Source organism: Sinocyclocheilus anshuiensis, unplaced genomic scaffold (assembly GCF_001515605.1).
Source record: "Sinocyclocheilus anshuiensis isolate Anshui unplaced genomic scaffold, SAMN03320099.WGS_v1.1 scaffold2857, whole genome shotgun sequence".
In the NCBI taxonomy this organism is placed as follows: domain Eukaryota; kingdom Metazoa; phylum Chordata; class Actinopteri; order Cypriniformes; family Cyprinidae; genus Sinocyclocheilus; species Sinocyclocheilus anshuiensis.
Genome location: NW_015539941.1, coordinates 50,146 through 66,644, shown reverse-complemented (window position 1 = coordinate 66,644; position 16,499 = coordinate 50,146). Strand labels below are relative to the sequence as shown.

The 16,499-nt window shown below is 38.6% G+C and overlaps 1 protein-coding gene across 1 annotated transcript in view; it reads left to right on the top strand.

Moving 5' to 3' along the window:
* Positions 1-16,499, top strand: part of LOC107686972 (synapsin-2-like) — a 61,905-nt gene that overhangs the window by 25,758 nt on the left and 19,648 nt on the right. Inside the window, exons 2-3 of the mRNA XM_016484094.1 lie at positions 5,613-5,670; positions 11,729-11,820. Coding sequence (XP_016339580.1) covers positions 5,613-5,670; positions 11,729-11,820 — 150 coding nt within the window. The remainder of the gene's footprint in view (positions 1-5,612; positions 5,671-11,728; positions 11,821-16,499) is intronic.

Here is a 16,499-nt window from a genome sequence, read left to right as displayed (position 1 = left end):
CTCGGTCGAATGTCCACTTCTGAAACCAGACTGGTTGCTGTCGAGTAGGTTGTTCTGTGTGAGAAAGGAAGAGACTTGGTTGAACACAACTCGTTCAAGTGTTTCTGCAATGAAATTAGTATATAATATTATTATTAATTATAATTATTATTATATAAATAGTATATATCTGTATATTATCATATTGTGTTTATATATATATATACTCAGATAATGGCATGCTGGTGTGCGCTGGTGACATGATGTGTAACATTCATTAGCACTCGGGCAGAATGGCGAACAGACGCTGAGCATGAATAAAACTCTTGCAGGTCTGATAATTGTAATCTGTGCTGTAGAAACTCTTCACTGCTAAGTGTTTCACCTTTAAGAACACTGTCCCAAAACAGTGTCATTATAAATTCTGCAGACGTTACAGACAGAAAGTGCATGTTGTGCCCTTGTTCTCAAACGGAGCCCAGAATCTCTCAGTGGAAGATATGAATGTGTGACTGTCAGCGGCATTGATTGGCTTCCCATTACTGGATGTACTTTTTAAGGGCACTGATTAGACTGCACTTCAGCTGCTCTGAGCAATTTTATACTCTACATTGATTGAAATGAATAAAACATAAAAAAGAGCTAATGGAGTAGCTTTAACAGAACTGAAGGCCTGGCTTTGCATTGGTGTGTTTTTTGTGAACAATACCTACTCATTAAAAAAAAAGAAAGCTGTTTCAGCGGAGACATTATTTGCAAGCTATTACTATTGCTTATGCATTTGTACAAACCAACTCTCATTATATTCCAGCATGCAATAGGTTTTGTCCTGGACATGAATGTTCTCAAATACTGTGGCTTGTTGAGCAGAAGTGTGCTGTTATTTCACTAAGCAATTAAAGTGCTGTGCGCCTGAAGCAATAAAACAAACTAAAGTCCCATATCTAAACAAATAAATAAATTCAACTGAGCAAGGGAACATAAAAACAACTAGTAAACAACCAAAAGTATACCTTAGCAGCCACCCAAAACAACATATAACACCTGCATGGCAATGTCCAAATCACCCCCAGAATACTGTACCTACCTGGCAACCACCCACAACACTCATTTCTGTCAGTGAGTTTACTTGAGCAAAACATGACTCGCTCCCAAAACCGTGGTGATTGACACCGTGCTAACCATAGCAACATTCTGGCAGCTAGTGTTTTTGGGATCCGCTATTTCGGACCAAATTAATATCACAAAAACCAAAGACTCGTTATATTCACAGAGCACTCCATTGAAGTGTAGCCATGCCCACTTATTATAGGCTTGTTGTTTGGGCTTGGCTCTGTTATGGAGTTATTAATGTGGCAGTTGTGGTTCTTTTTACCTTATTTTCAATATAAAGCATTTGGTTTTATTTAGGTTTATTAAAGCTTTGTTCTTGTTCGCTGTCTTTTCTAGAAAGATCTGGCAAGACAAATGCGTCTCACACCTCTCTGATGTCCTTAACTAGTCGTTCAGTTGGGTTCCGTACACTTTGACACGGTGTAGAATTGCGGTCATTACTACTTGATTTTGTTTTGCGAGTTATAAAGACAGTTCACACAAAAATGAAAATTCTGTCATCTCAAATTTACTCACTCTCAAGTTCTTCCAAACCTGTATGAGTTTCTTTCTTCTGCTGAACACAGAAGAAGACATTTCTTCTTGAAACTGAAAACCTCTTGACCTGATGCAAACTGATGGTAGCCATTGACTTGCATAGTATTTTTGTCCATACTATGATCATCGACTGTCTGGTCACCAACATTGTTCAAGATATCTTCTTTTGTGTTCAACAGAAAAAAAGAAATCATACAGGTTTGAAACAACTTAAGGGTGAGTAAATGATGACAGAAGTTTGGTTTGTTTTTTAGCAAAGTGAGCAACAGAGTTGCTGTAACAGTATAAATATTAAGTAGAAGATAAAAATGAAGTCAGAGGGAAGACAGAAGAGCACCTCATTCTAATGGACTACAACATCAACTGAGCAATCATCTAATGATTTCATCAGGCATGTTCTCAGAATTTTTGTGTAAACTATCCCTTTAATTTGTTGTAGAATGCGGTTGTCACTCCTTTAAATTACTGAAGTGTGTGTGTACAGAACAGGATTAGGCACTATGAACTCACTACCGTATTTAGCCGCAGTGTGTACATACTGCATTTACTTTACCATCACTGTGACTGTTGTTTTTGACTGCTCAGAATAGTTTCATGAGCAGCAGTGATACTGCCGCTTCATCCAGAGCACAGATTAGATTCACTGGCTCACTGGGACGCTTCCTCTCCTCATTCACACACACAAACCATGGCAGCTGCCTCTATCAAATGGCAGGATCAAAGGAGTCGACGCTTATTAGTATCCCTCTTTCATCTGCTGTTGGTAAGCTGCAGTGACGCGGAGGAGACATCAAATCCCTTTCCCTTTTCAGTGGGTGTAAACTGAGTGGGGAAATGTGCCCTTTTTGATAAGGGATGTCCTGCAGCTCGAAACAAGCTCGACGCTGTCTTTATTGCTGCAGGGCTTCAAAATCACATCACCTTTTACTGTTATTTGCTATAACATGCACAAAATGAAGCTGCAGTGACGCGGAGGAGACATCAAATCCCTTTCCCTTTTCAGTGGGTGTAAACTGAGTGGGGAAATGTGCCCTTTTTGATAAGGGATGTCCTGCAGCTCGAAACAAGCTCGACGCTGTCTTTATTGCTGCAGGGCTTCAAAATCACATCACCTTTTACTGTTATTTGCTATAACATGCACAAAGATAGTTCTGCTTTCGGTCAATACATCGCTCCAGTTGTTCTAAAATACACAATATAGTAACAGCAATGGCACAAAACAGTTTAGAACAAGTAATTGTTCTAATGAAATTTGATGTCCAGTTTTTACATTAAAATCAATTCTCCTGAATAATCAGAATAATAACAAGGCCTTCTTTAAATGACATAATTTAAAGTATATTAGATGTTGCTAAGTAACTAAATAAATGACTCTCACATTTTGAAGACTGGTGGCATTTTTCATTTTTAAAGGCATTTCTACTCCCAGCTTCCATTTTTTTTCTCCATTTTAAGTTCCTCTTACTGTCAATCCGTAAAAGATTATCCATGTGTATTCATAGCTTGCTTGTTCTGCTCGACTGCGCTCTTTAATCACTGTCTCTTTGGAAAGAACAATCCAGAATATTCCAGTATGGCAATGAGCTGAGATCAGCTTCTGCTGAACTGGCAATGGGCCAGAAAGAAAAGCCGACAACCTTTCCTTTCCATTTTTTTTCTTGGAATTTTCCTCTGCCAGCCTGCAAAAAAAGAATGCCTTAATTACCAAATGTTCAGCAGGACTCCTTGAGCGACCCATCAAACACCGGCGTCAGGAGCAATGGCCGGGTTCACCTGAATGATTAATAACTGCTGTCAGACCGTTTTACTGCTCGCTGGCTCCTCTTCATTTCTTCATACTACAGTACAAGAACACTGTTTCTACTGTCCAAGCATTATGATGAATTACAGATGTAGTTATTAGTAGTTAGTTAACGCAGAGGACTTAGATATGAATGTATTGAAATGAAATAATAGTAAACAGATTTTTATATTTTCTAAAGAATGTGTGTTGTTTTATCATCAAGTCCACCTTTGAGTCATGGGATTATTTTGCCCATTTTTTTTAAATTAAGACAAATAAGCCTGATCACTTGGTCTAAAGCTAATTAAGTACTGACCACTGCAGTGAACGCAGACAGACTCCCTGTAGTTCATGACTGAGATCGCTGAAGCTTCACTGGTCATGTAGATCATCATATGTATGAGTTCCAGTGCAGGACTGCAGTGTGTGTCGTGATTTTACACTCAATATGAGAGCGGTCATATATGGTAAGATTGCTCTCGACACAAAAATGCTCCTTTATTGCATCGGTGGGTCCATGAAGAGCCTTGAACATCTGTGGAACAGTTCCATTGCACAAAATGTTCTTTAGCTTATTCAAATGTTATTCACGCTTAGAAAATAATGGTTCTTTGGGAAACCAAAAATGGTTCTTCTATGGTATCGCTGTGCAAACATGCTTTTGGGAGTGTTATTTTTAAGAGCGTGTTGCCCTTGTTCATGACGAAGGCCTGTAGCGGCTTTACACCTTTCTTCCAGGTCTGGGAATTCTCATGCATTCATGACAACATTTATGAGTGTTAGCCTGGAGCCGGTTTGTTCTCTAACAGACAGCTGCTATCTTACTTATTTATTTACCCACAAATGCTACTGCTGACAGAGAAAAAAGCACATGCGTAATGCTGGAGTGCTGATACTCCTGAGCGCTGCTCGTCTGAGCAGAACTCACTTCCACAATGATGATGACGATGATGATGATGGAGTGATGTGGGTGGCTGTTGCTATGTGGTTGCTATGCTGTTTTCTGCTATTCGGTTACTAGGTTGTTATGATTAGATCTGGGTACACTTTGTATTTGCTAAGGTGCTCTGAATGGTTTTTAGTGCATTGCCTGGGTGTATCCTTCTGGTACCTTAGCAAAGTCCACTTATTTTGGCACGAAGCAATGCTGGACTGTGTGACATAAAGAGAAACTTGCATCACTCCCCAATATTTCTGTTTTCCTGACGCTGTCAAGTCTACACAGTCATTACACTATGGAAAACTCCTGACTGTTGGTTTTGTATTATGGGATTGTTTCTGGTCCAAACAGCTTTTGTTTGATGAGACGCAGGTGTTTTGCTTTTAATGCTGCCAAAATTGACATTTTTGCCAAAAGGTGGTATCAGCATGCTCCACTGGCACTGGACATTGAACTACTTTCTTTGTCTCTGTTTGTTGTATTGTGCAAAACATTCCTGAATCAATGTTAAATGAATTTGTGCATTGAGGATGCTGCCTTCTTTATTCTCTGACATAATATTGCATTTCCTTTAGATGGCAGCATTGCACAATCAATCCCTGTTTCTGGTCTGCATCCAGCAATGTGCAAACATCTCTTCTGACCCGTATAGTATGGGAAGGTTTCACACTGAGATTGTGTCAGCATGTTATTGCTTCACATTAACTGACAATACTGCATTATGTGCTTGAACATCATGAACACAGATGCTCAAAAAGATATGTCGAGGATGAGCCCCTGGATTTGGTGTTGCTTTTTCAGCACAGTAATGAAGAGGGGTAAAGACAAGGATCACACCAGTTATCAGCCTTCTTTCCTTCTTTTATCTATTTTCTCTGGCCTGTTTTGCAGTCGCTTCTCATCTTTACCCTGTTGTGTGCTCAGAAGCATGCCATCAAATTGCTTTCTCTGTGACTGCTCCTATAACACAAACACAAGCAGGAGAGAGTGAAGGAGAGCATGAACGAGACGCAGAGATGTGCACACTTATCAAAAAGGAGTGCAAAATCCAACGACTGGAACGCTGCATCAAAACAGCAGCTGTTTGCATTGCTATCACTTCTCAGCCACCAGCTCCGCAATTACGCAGTTTATTTGATTGTTTTTCCAGTCATTATAGCAGCAGGCTTGTAAATGATGTTGAATTGTTTTTGCATAAACTGACTGAACAACGCTACAAACATGCATGTAATGATTCACGAATACCTTTTTGTCTTTTAGGGCAAAGATATTTCGTGGGAAAAAGGTCCAAGGCGATTATGATGTCAAAGTTGAGCAGGTAAGACATCTATTATAGCTTTAGACCTGGGTGTTATTCTCAGCTTGATCACACAAACCCTTTAAATATTGACTTGGCGGCTTTCACCCGATTTGCTAACACCCACAAACAAGTCTCTGTTAATTATTAAATTATAGTGCATACTGCATCCTTTCTAGGCGTGATGCAATACATTTCCAGCAAGTCATTTATTTGTCCTCACTAGGAGCAGAATTCTGTGTGATGCTGCACAATCGAGGCAATCAGAATAGATATGATGAGTAAAATGCGGGCAGCCATGTGGAGAGGGATTTTGGAGCAATGAGATTTCACTGTGTTGGTGCAGAAATATAAACCAACATTTCTGTGGTAAATGCAGAGCACTAATTCCAAGCATGGGTCACCATACTTGGCCACATGTTATGTCACTTTTACTTTCAACATCTTTTCTCTCGTTTTGATTACATGTTTAAACAGTGTGACAACCTGACTGTATCACTAGAGGCCGCTGTATTGTAGTAGTGGGACACTTAAAAATAGTGCCATTGACGGTTTCATGAAGAATATTTAACAACCATGATAACATTATATTCTTCACACCAAGAATATAATGGTTCCTTTAAGAACTGATCACTGAAAGGTGCTTTGAGGAACCAGAAATGGTTCTTCTATGGCATCACTATGAACATGATGCATGATTTAGAAACTGTTATTTTTAACATTGCTCCTGGTGTTAGGAAAGAGACCAGTCATATAATGTAGAATAGTAAAAGCATTAAAGGAATAGTTCACCCAAAATTTCATAATTTACGTGTTTTTCCAAACCTGTATGACTTTCTTTTTCCATGGAAAACAAAAGAAGATATGGTGTGTGTGTGTGTGTGTGTGTGTGTGTGTGTGTGTGTGTGTGTGTGTGTGTGTGTGTGTGTGATCCAGCTCATGCTGGTAAACGTCACAAATACACCTATTTTGGGGCAAAAATCTTCATTCTCCATCAATGGTCATTCCAAAATATTTGTGTATTCTGGCAAAATAAATTTGCAGCAAGCAACATATAGACTGCTAGTATTTCAGTATGTTAAACTAGATTTTTGCCAGTAACAATTTTTGTTAAGCTCTCAAAAGCATCCAGTTGATTTTAGGTCTGTCTTTTACATCACCACTCAAGATGTTTGAGATGTTTGAGACTCAAATAGTTTAGACTTTGAATCCCATATTTATGGGGGTCCTCTGCCTGAGCAACACTGTGTTACAGTAGAAAACGTATGTTCCAGTGACTGCACATTCAGAAATGGTCACCACGTCCTTATAAGTCTAGACTGACTGCTCCATTGTCTTTATAGCCATGCAATAATTTCAAATAGCTTTTAGTTACAAAAGAAAAATATTCCCAGTTCATTTTCTGACACATGGCATCATTGAAATTCTAGACCGCACGTTGCTAATTGGAAGCCAATGCTATTGATCTGAATTGTGCCAATACTTGTGATTTGCTGCATGCCCTTTACGCAGAGAAAAGGCCAAGAGAAATTGGCTATTGATCAAGAACATGTAGATAATAGAGCTGCAGTTGGAGTTCATTAACTCGCAGTCTGCTGGTCACTTCTGCTTGCGAACACACCTCTGACTTTTGGCTTACTGTCCGCTTTATTCCAGCATATCACATATTTATCACTGCCTGTATGTGACTGTGAGCATCATCCTGTATCCTGTGAACTCGTTTGGTCTTGTACAGATGGCTCGCAGTCAATTAAAGTGCACAATTTATTGGGAACAAAACATTATAAAGAGTAACATTTATTTAGAGGCCTTCAGTCCTTCAGAATGTGTATTCTGCCAAATGCTCAATAAAGCAAACCATTGTGACTAGGAAAGCCTGCAACATTATAATTGGATATTATATTACCAATGAATGACCATTCTGCAATAATTAAGCATATAAAATATGAGACAGCTTCCCAAAGCCAATTTTATTGTGTCTGCGTATAAACCTCAAATTGTACTGCTCACATTGCGTAACAGATGAATATTAACAAGCCCAGAATGATGAGAGGGAAGGGAACAGTTACGGGACACGATTCACACCTACTGGTACTTATTAAAAATGACTAATGTGATCACAAGGCCATTACTCTGCCTCCTGAATTATGCAATACACATAATTAGCCAATCATGGTGGTGTTGCATTCATTTACTAGAAAATATAGAGTTAAACTGTGCATGACACTTTGTATAATATTTTTTTTGTTTCATTTGTTCTCTCCGAAGTCTATTTTAGTTTGCAAAAAGTAAACATTCTCCAACTTGTCCACAACTATTAGAGTTAAAGGAACAGTTTAGATTGAAAAGTTTATGTGTCAATGATGCCAAATGTCATCGGTGTTGTAACCAAATGACTGTTTGATTATGCAATGGATAATGATATCAGAGATCTGCCTCAAACAGGATAATTGCAGATAAATGCTGTCAACGCCTTAGCAGATGATGCAGCCAAATAAACATCAGTGGGAACAGAGCTATTCAATTTATGTACAGTTGTTAAATTGTAATGAATAATAATGAAATTCTTCAGAGGGATCTACAGAACTGCACACAGACAGGAGCTCCTGATATCTTTTATTATCTCATTGTTTGGTATAATAATAATAGTATCAATCTTACTTTTTTATTAGTTGATTTCTTCTTTAAAAAATATAATTTGTATTTTAAAAAGTCAAGCTTTAATGTCAACAGATAATAATACCCGTTGAAGACAATTTACAGTACATGCTACTATTTACTCATCTTGATTAAAGATTATTTTTATATTATATTTATTAAAAAAATTATTAGAAGAGTCAATGACTCTAAAAAGGAATGATTATGGACTATTTTGAAGAGGCAGCACAAACTGGTAGCCTACTAAAATAGATATATGCATGAAAACTAATAAATATTTTTAAGTTTGACTGAGCAGACCAAAATTGTAAACACTGAATATGCTTATAGAATTTGAGATCCTTGTCATGATTATAACAGCTGATATAACATATTTAGGTAAAACTTTATTTTGATAGTCCACTTCATGCATTTGCTTTTCAACAACATGTCAACTAGCAGTCATTAGATAGCTAGACTGTCTGTTTAATGTTCTACTAGCCCTAAAGTAACAGTCTAGTAATGCTCTAATCAGAGTTAAGCCCCATTCAGACGGTAATTGTTTCTCATGGGGATGTAAGAGATTTTCAACATTTACAGGGGTCAGTTGGGGATTTTATTGCTGTCCGAATAAAAATCCCTGGCCGAATTACCTACTGTTTTTGACAAACACCAAGGTTGTGAGGTAATTTAACTGCCGTCCAAATCCACATCTCTGAGTTTACAAGAAGAAATCAATTTAAGATTCACTGTTTAAATCCTTTTTACCACTGCCGAACACTGTACGGTAACTGTTGCACTTCACTGTAACGTGCATGCATATTTATTACTGTAAAAAAAAAAAGAGATGATTGGAAGTCTTTACAAGAACAATATTTCCTAACTGCTCCACCACCGCGCGTGGGAACTGTTAATAACAAAAAGAAGAAAGAGAAGAAAAGCACACAAACATTTGAAATAGTTCATTATTATGGCATCAATATTATTTAAGATTTTAAAATATGTATTATATAGGCCTACAATTACATACACAAAAATATAAACTAAGCAGCTTTGTGTTTACCTTATGTAAATCAGAGGTTGCATTAACTTATTTCTGCTAATCTCCACATTTTACAGGCATCCATCATTTTGAGAGATAAAGTGTAAGACAGAAAACCATTTTAATATAGCGTGTCTATTTTCCTATTTTTAAACAGATGTAAATAGTCAAACAATAAATGGGATATTATTAAAAGGATATTATCCAAGCTTAATGCATTTTATTTACAGCAGACAATCATGTAACTGGGTGAGCGGCACGTTCCCGGGTTCGGAGGATCACAGAACTGGCTTTTAGACTGTGAATAAATCACCATCTGAATCCAGGAGTTTTATCACTGAGGTGGCATGTAAATGTATTTTTACAGACGTCCACGTGAGAAATAATTACCGTCCAATTAGGGCTTTAGTTGACAGGGAGCTGCAAAGTCACTTACTGTATAGTCAGTAGAATGACTAAAGTAGGATTGTCGCAGTATATCGGTATCACGGTATATCATGGTATTAAAACTGGTGCTTATCATATCATGTACATTTGCATATTGAAAAAAAAGCAGTTGGGTGGAGAACATCACCTGCGCATGCACATCTCTTTCCCCTCGACTCCCAGTCAGTCTCAACCTGCTCCTCACACACGTATATGACAAAGAATATGTATATGACATGATGTAATAGAGGAGTGAGGCCGATGCGAGATAACTTTAGATATCCCAAAAACAGATGTTCCTTCTAACTTTAAGGGCCAGATTTACTAACAGCTTGCGCCAGCGCAAACCGTCTTTGGGTGTTAAAATAGTACTGTCAAGTTTTACTAAAGACACAATGTGAAGAATTAGTGTCCACAGTTATTTGCAAATAGTAATGGCGCCGCAATTGACAGCCAGAGCTCCGCAATTCTTCTGATGTTTTTGTTTGTTTGTTCTGTGTTTTGTCATTCTTCTACTAGCCTATAAGTTTTACCAGAGACGAACTCCTTAACATTACACAACACATCCCAGACAATATTTTTCCGGTTTTTGATTATTCGGACGTTTTGTTGGACATTCTAGTCGGAGGTACAGCTGTGTTGTTCAAACGCGCGCAGACGCAGAAGAGGGCAACGCGCCGGCGCCCTGGTGAAGCTCCACGCGCGTGGCATTCGGTGATGTTAGTCCATCACAACTAACATAGTTATCTGACATATTTATATTAAACTGCACACTTTGTAAATAACATATATGCACACTAAGAACATATCTGTACATTTATCGAAACAATTACATTTTTTCCTATACTTCTATTTTTGTATATAGTACATTATTAATTTTTTTTTATATATATATTTTTATATTAGTTTTATATTACATCCCTACTGTGTTATTCCTGTGTATGTCTGCACTATGTTTGTACTTTCTTCTGCACTGGAAGCTCCTGTCGTCAAGTCAAATTCCTTGTGTGTGTAAACATACTTGGTAATAAAGCTCTTCTGATTCTGATTCTGATTTGTGTGCCTGACCTTATTGAATATGCATTTGTAGGAGATTCCCTTTTCAGATGAAAAATTTGTAGGAGGAGAGTATTAAACTGAATAACGCAACTTGATTTACTAACGTTTGCGCTCGTCAAATTACTGATATTTGCGCCATTATTTATCGCCCAAAAAGCATGTCCGATATAATAACGTTTGTGCTCGTCAAATTACTCTTATTTGTGCAATTCTTTAACGTCCAAAAAAAGCATGTCTTAAAGCAGGCAGTAATTTGCGCTGCTCTTGGTAGATTGCGCTGGTTATTATGGAAATGATCTGCTGCGTCTGAGTTCTTTAATCTCCGCATTGTCAATAAATCACCCGCAGAATTTTTCCCTCCCATCGGAGCATTTATGGAATTGCGCTCTCATGCTAATTTGCCTTGTTTAGTAAATATGGCCCTAAGTGTACATTCATATACATTTTAACTAGGGCTGTCGAAATGAACACATTAATTGTGCAATACATTATTTCCAGTTTAATGCTATATATACATATATATTTATATGTCAATTCTTAAATGCAAAATCAAAATCAATCTTTTAGTCTGCTGTTTTAAGTTAACTGCAATTTTTGTAGCGCCTTCCATCCAATAATCACAATAAGCTTTGCGTTTTTTTATTTTCTTTTACTGCTGATAAGAAACAAATGCTCAGCTTTTGAATTATGTTCATTTTATCACACAGTCTATACATTAAATGCCATTTTGGCACTCTTTTGATGTGGCATGATGGATCGCTGTATCTGCCTGTGTAGCTGAAGTGGCAACTATTCATCACTTCCAGTTTACTACAAGTTACAGAGCAAAATAAAGATGAATGAACATCAGAAGGTATGTGGACTATCAAAATAATGTGTAACCTATATTTATTTGTATGTTTCTTTTTGTTTCAGGCCGAGTTCTCGGAGATCAACCTTGTGGCTCATGCTAATGGCACATGCAGTGTGGACATGCAAGTGATCAGAAATGGAACAAAAGTGGTTCGGTAAGTTCAACATCAAAAATCTTCAGAAAATACAGCAGTGAGGCCAATATGAGTCCATCATATTCATGTATCTGTTTTTTTCTGCAGTTTTCAGCATTTATTCATCAGTTTGTATGTTTCCATCCACCCATTTTTATGCGCATTTTGGGATATTGCATTAAAAAAAAACACTGGATGGAAACGTCAAGATGCGCATAAATTCTAAAAATGTGCATAAAAAACTTATGCACTCAACTAAGTAGGATAAAATTCTTATCCAATAAGAAAACATGCGCATAAACTGTAATGGAAATAAATTTCTTAAGGCGCATCAAAAAAGACATGTGACTTTGCGATGGGATGGGATAACTTGACTAACCGGCGGACCGATCTTGATGCAAAGCATCTGAAAGGCTAGTTTTGTCATTCTAAAATGCTTGAGCAAAGTATTGCATTGTAATTAACTCCCAGAACTGCGTTCCCAAACAGCAGACTCCGAAAATAAGATAATGTGACCGTGTTTAGTCTGCGTGCTCTGAAGCTCGTAATTTATTGTATACTAAAATTATCATATACGGTGCCTTCTCCTACTGCAGCAAATTACATTTTTCTTCGTGGTGTTTAGCGTGAGTTAATCAGGAAGTGCTCATTTTGTTCTCTTCAACTCACTGGATGGAAACGGTGCTTTATTCGCAAATGTTTTATGCGATATTCCAATTTTACGCACAAGTTTAATTCGGAACTTTGGATGGAAACATAGCTAGTGGTACTGTAGTTTGTTGGTATAGTTCTACAAGACTAATACTCATTAAATTTAGTAGAAATTTAGATAAAACATGTTGGTTTGGTGTGATGTATTGAAGCTTGATTTACTAATATTATTCAGTTTGATATTATCAAATAAAGTACATATTTAAATTAACTAACAAACTGTTCTGACTGTAACTTGTGGCATTAAGGAAAGCTGAGTTTGTGGTTTTAGTTCATGTGTGTTAGCTTTGCATCTATATTCTAGTGCAGCTCTAAACTGAAAATACATTTTTAAAGACATTTGAGATTTAAGAGAAAGATTTCAGTTTTTTATTCCTTTTTTTTGACCAAAAATATTACTGTCACATACTGCACTCACTTGTTAAAAATATATTGTTACCAGTGACTTAAAAGTCCACATAGCCCAACTGTGTTTCATATTTCAAGTGTTTAAACACAGGTTATAAAATTAAGATTTAAACTGATGTGATTTACTGTCATGATGACCACAAAATGTGGTTCAACAAAAAGACAGGAAGCCAAAATACAACTTACCATAAGCACAGCTATGCCACTGCGGGTGTGCATGCTGAGAAATGCCAGTTTACTCATGCGGGCGGGATTACATAAGTATGTCAGGGTGGATTTTCCCATTACCTGTGACTCCTAATGTGTGTGGGTGTGTGTGTGTGTGTGTGTAGGTGTGTGTAAGGTGTGTTTGTGTGTGTGTCAGTATAGGTATTGATGTGTCTTTTACTGATGTGGGCGTATGTTGATATGACTGGACATACATCTGGCTTAAATTCACTTGCATAACACTTGAAACGTGCTGTTTTTGTATTTTTTTCCCTTTCTCTTGCATACCTATTGAATGAAGTCTCAAATTGTGCGGTTATAAGCATTCAGTGGGCGAAAACTAGACGAAAAAGTCCCATAGGCTTAACATTGGAACCAAATTTGTGAGATCATATCTCTGGATCAGAAAGTCTTAGAGGTATGGGGTGGGCTCATTTGACTTAGTCTATCAAGCAGTAGTTAAATAACAACTTCATAGCCACATCCTAGCAACCAGTTACAGCACCCCTAGCAACAACCCCAAAGACATCCACTGAAAAATAATTAGAGGACCATCTCTGGATCAGAACATCATAGAGAGGAGGACTCTTTTGACTCAGAATTGCCAGTTGTCTTCAAATGTCTCCTTGTCTAGCAATGCCCTAGCAATTATTTAAAGAACACTAGAAACCATATAGCAACATAAATAAGCCATATTTCAGCACCAGAACATTGTACAGTAGAAGCATGGGGTTGGGCTCTTTTGATTCAGACTGGCAAGTCTTGAAATGTCACCATATAAACTATATAGCCACACCCTAGCATCTGTAGAGCAACATAAATACACCATAGCTCACCTCCACAACATCATATGCACATGGTGGCTGGCTCTTTTCTGTCACACAGAACGTTTTAAGAAAATATGTATATTTAGTCTCTAATGTACATCATAGCATGATATGAAGAACATGCTTTCTTCATGCGGAAATCCCAGTACAGTGAAAGACTTTGAGTTCAACTAAACACTGTTGACCCTTCATACATACACATATAGAAGAAGTGTCTCAAATGACTCACTCTCTAACCTTTCTGTCTCATCCATTTCGCTCTCTCTCTCTCTCTTTCTCTTTTTACTTATGTTCTTTCAAACTCCGCACCAGAACATTGTACAGTAGAAGCATGGGGTTGGGCTCTTTTGATTCAGACTGGCAAGTCTTGAAATGTCACCATATAAACTATATAGCCACACCCTAGCATCTGTAGAGCAACATAAATACACCATAGCTCACCTCCACAACATCATATGCACATGGTGGCTGGCTCTTTTCTGTCACACAGAACGTTTTAAGAAAATATGTATATTTAGTCTCTAATGTACATCATAGCATGATATGAAGAACATGCTTTCTTCATGCGGAAATCCCAGTACAGTGAAAGACTTTGAGTTCAACTAAACACTGTTGACCCTTCATACATACACATATAGAAGAAGTGTTTCAAATGACTCACTCTCTAACCTTTCTGTCTCATCCATTTCGCTCTCTCTCTCTCTCTTTGTCTTTTTACTTATGTTCTTTCAAACTCCCCAAACATTATTTTGTAACTAAACTTTATATACAGATGATTCTATGTCAATTAGAACAAACAAACCATCAAAAATGGCATTTTGAATAATGTCAATTGCAAAAAATAACAAATCTGGCATTCCCTTCGGTGAATGATTGATCTGAAACGACAGAATGGTTTTGCCAGATTTCAGCTCTGACTAATTTATTATAATCACATAGTTGTTAAAATAACCATATTCTGAGTATCACACATGTATTAAATAGTGTCAGGCTTGTGTTGTGTTTTGTTCCCCATGTGCTCCCTGTGTCCCAGTGTTTATGCCCATATTTGGTCCTTCCTGTTCCTGTCCTAATTGTTTCCAATGTGTTCCAGGTGTGTCTAGTTATCATCCTCGTTTCCCTGTGTATTTTAGTTCGAGTCTGTGCAGTCTGTCTTTGTTCTGTATTGATCGTCTACCCCTGAGTCTACGTCTGTGATCCTGCCTGTGGTCCTCGTTGTTTGCGTAAATAAATACATTTGATGTTAATCCTCTTGGTTTCCGTGCACCTTCGTCTCCTCGTCTCCGCCACAGTAGGCAGTCGTGACATAATACCGGCCCTAAAAAAGATGACTGCAGCTGAGGACGCGCTGTGGGGTTTGCGGCAGGGCGGTCTGAGGTTGGAGCGATATGTGGAGGGTTTTCTCGAGCTCTCTAACCGGGTGAGCTGGCACGACGCCGCTCTAGGTGCGTGCTTCCTGCTGGGGTTGGATGACGAGAAAATTCGCGATTTTTTAATTTATTTTTTATTTTTTTATTTTTTATTTTTTTCCCCTGATCGAGCTGATTAATCTCGTGCTGTTCTTAAATGGTTCAGATTTCGAAGTTGAAGAAGTAAAGAAACTTCCCAAGCCTCGTCATCCAACTCCCGCTGGAAAGCGCCACGTCTCCCCAGCTCACCCCACGCCGAGAACCTCCACATACCTCTCCAACAGCTCCTACCACTTGCCCAACCCCAAATTCCCAGCTGTCCTCCGAATCTCCAGCCCGCCGGCCGTTCCGATGTCAGGCCCGCTGGCCGCTATGAAGTCAAGCCCGCCGGCGGCAGCTCTCTCCAGCCCGCCGGCCACGCCGCAGATAGGCCTGCCGGCCGTTCCCGAGTCAAGCCCGCCAGTCAAGCCCAGGGAGGGCTCCAGATCCCCCGTCAAGCCCAGGGAGGGCTCCTGATGCCCGCCAGTTAAGCCCAGGGAGGGCTCCAGAGCCCCAGTTAAGCCCAGGGAGGGCTCCAGAGCCCCAGTTAAGCCCAGGGAGGGCTCCAGAGCCCCAGTTAAGCCCAATGAGGGCTCCAGAGCCCCAGTTAAGCCCAGGGAGGGCTCCAGATCCTTAAGTAAGGCCAGGGACGGCTCCAGATCCCCAGTTAAGCCCAGGGCCTCGGAGCCCGATATCTTCCCCAAGTAATTGGGGGGGGTTAGTAGGGCTCCAGCCGTAGCGGTCATAAAGAATGAAGAATATCTATCATCCAGCAGTTTTAATTTTGACTGCCAACTCTTTAAAATACATCAAAACAGCACGGAAACAGTATTCAGTTGAAGAAAAGATGAAAGTTATTCTCAGTACAATCATCCCCATTTAAATCATAAAGTTTGAAAAAATACATTTAAAATCATGTGTAAGGCCACTGAGACAGCATGCTGTTGTTGCACATAAAATATTAATGTTTAGAACAGTACAAATACAAACACCATTAGAAACTCATAGTTCAGCATCACACACCATGATATGGGTTAAAATTAAAGCCCATTTCTCTCCAAAACGGTGCCAGTTTTAGCGTTTTGCAATAAAGAAATAA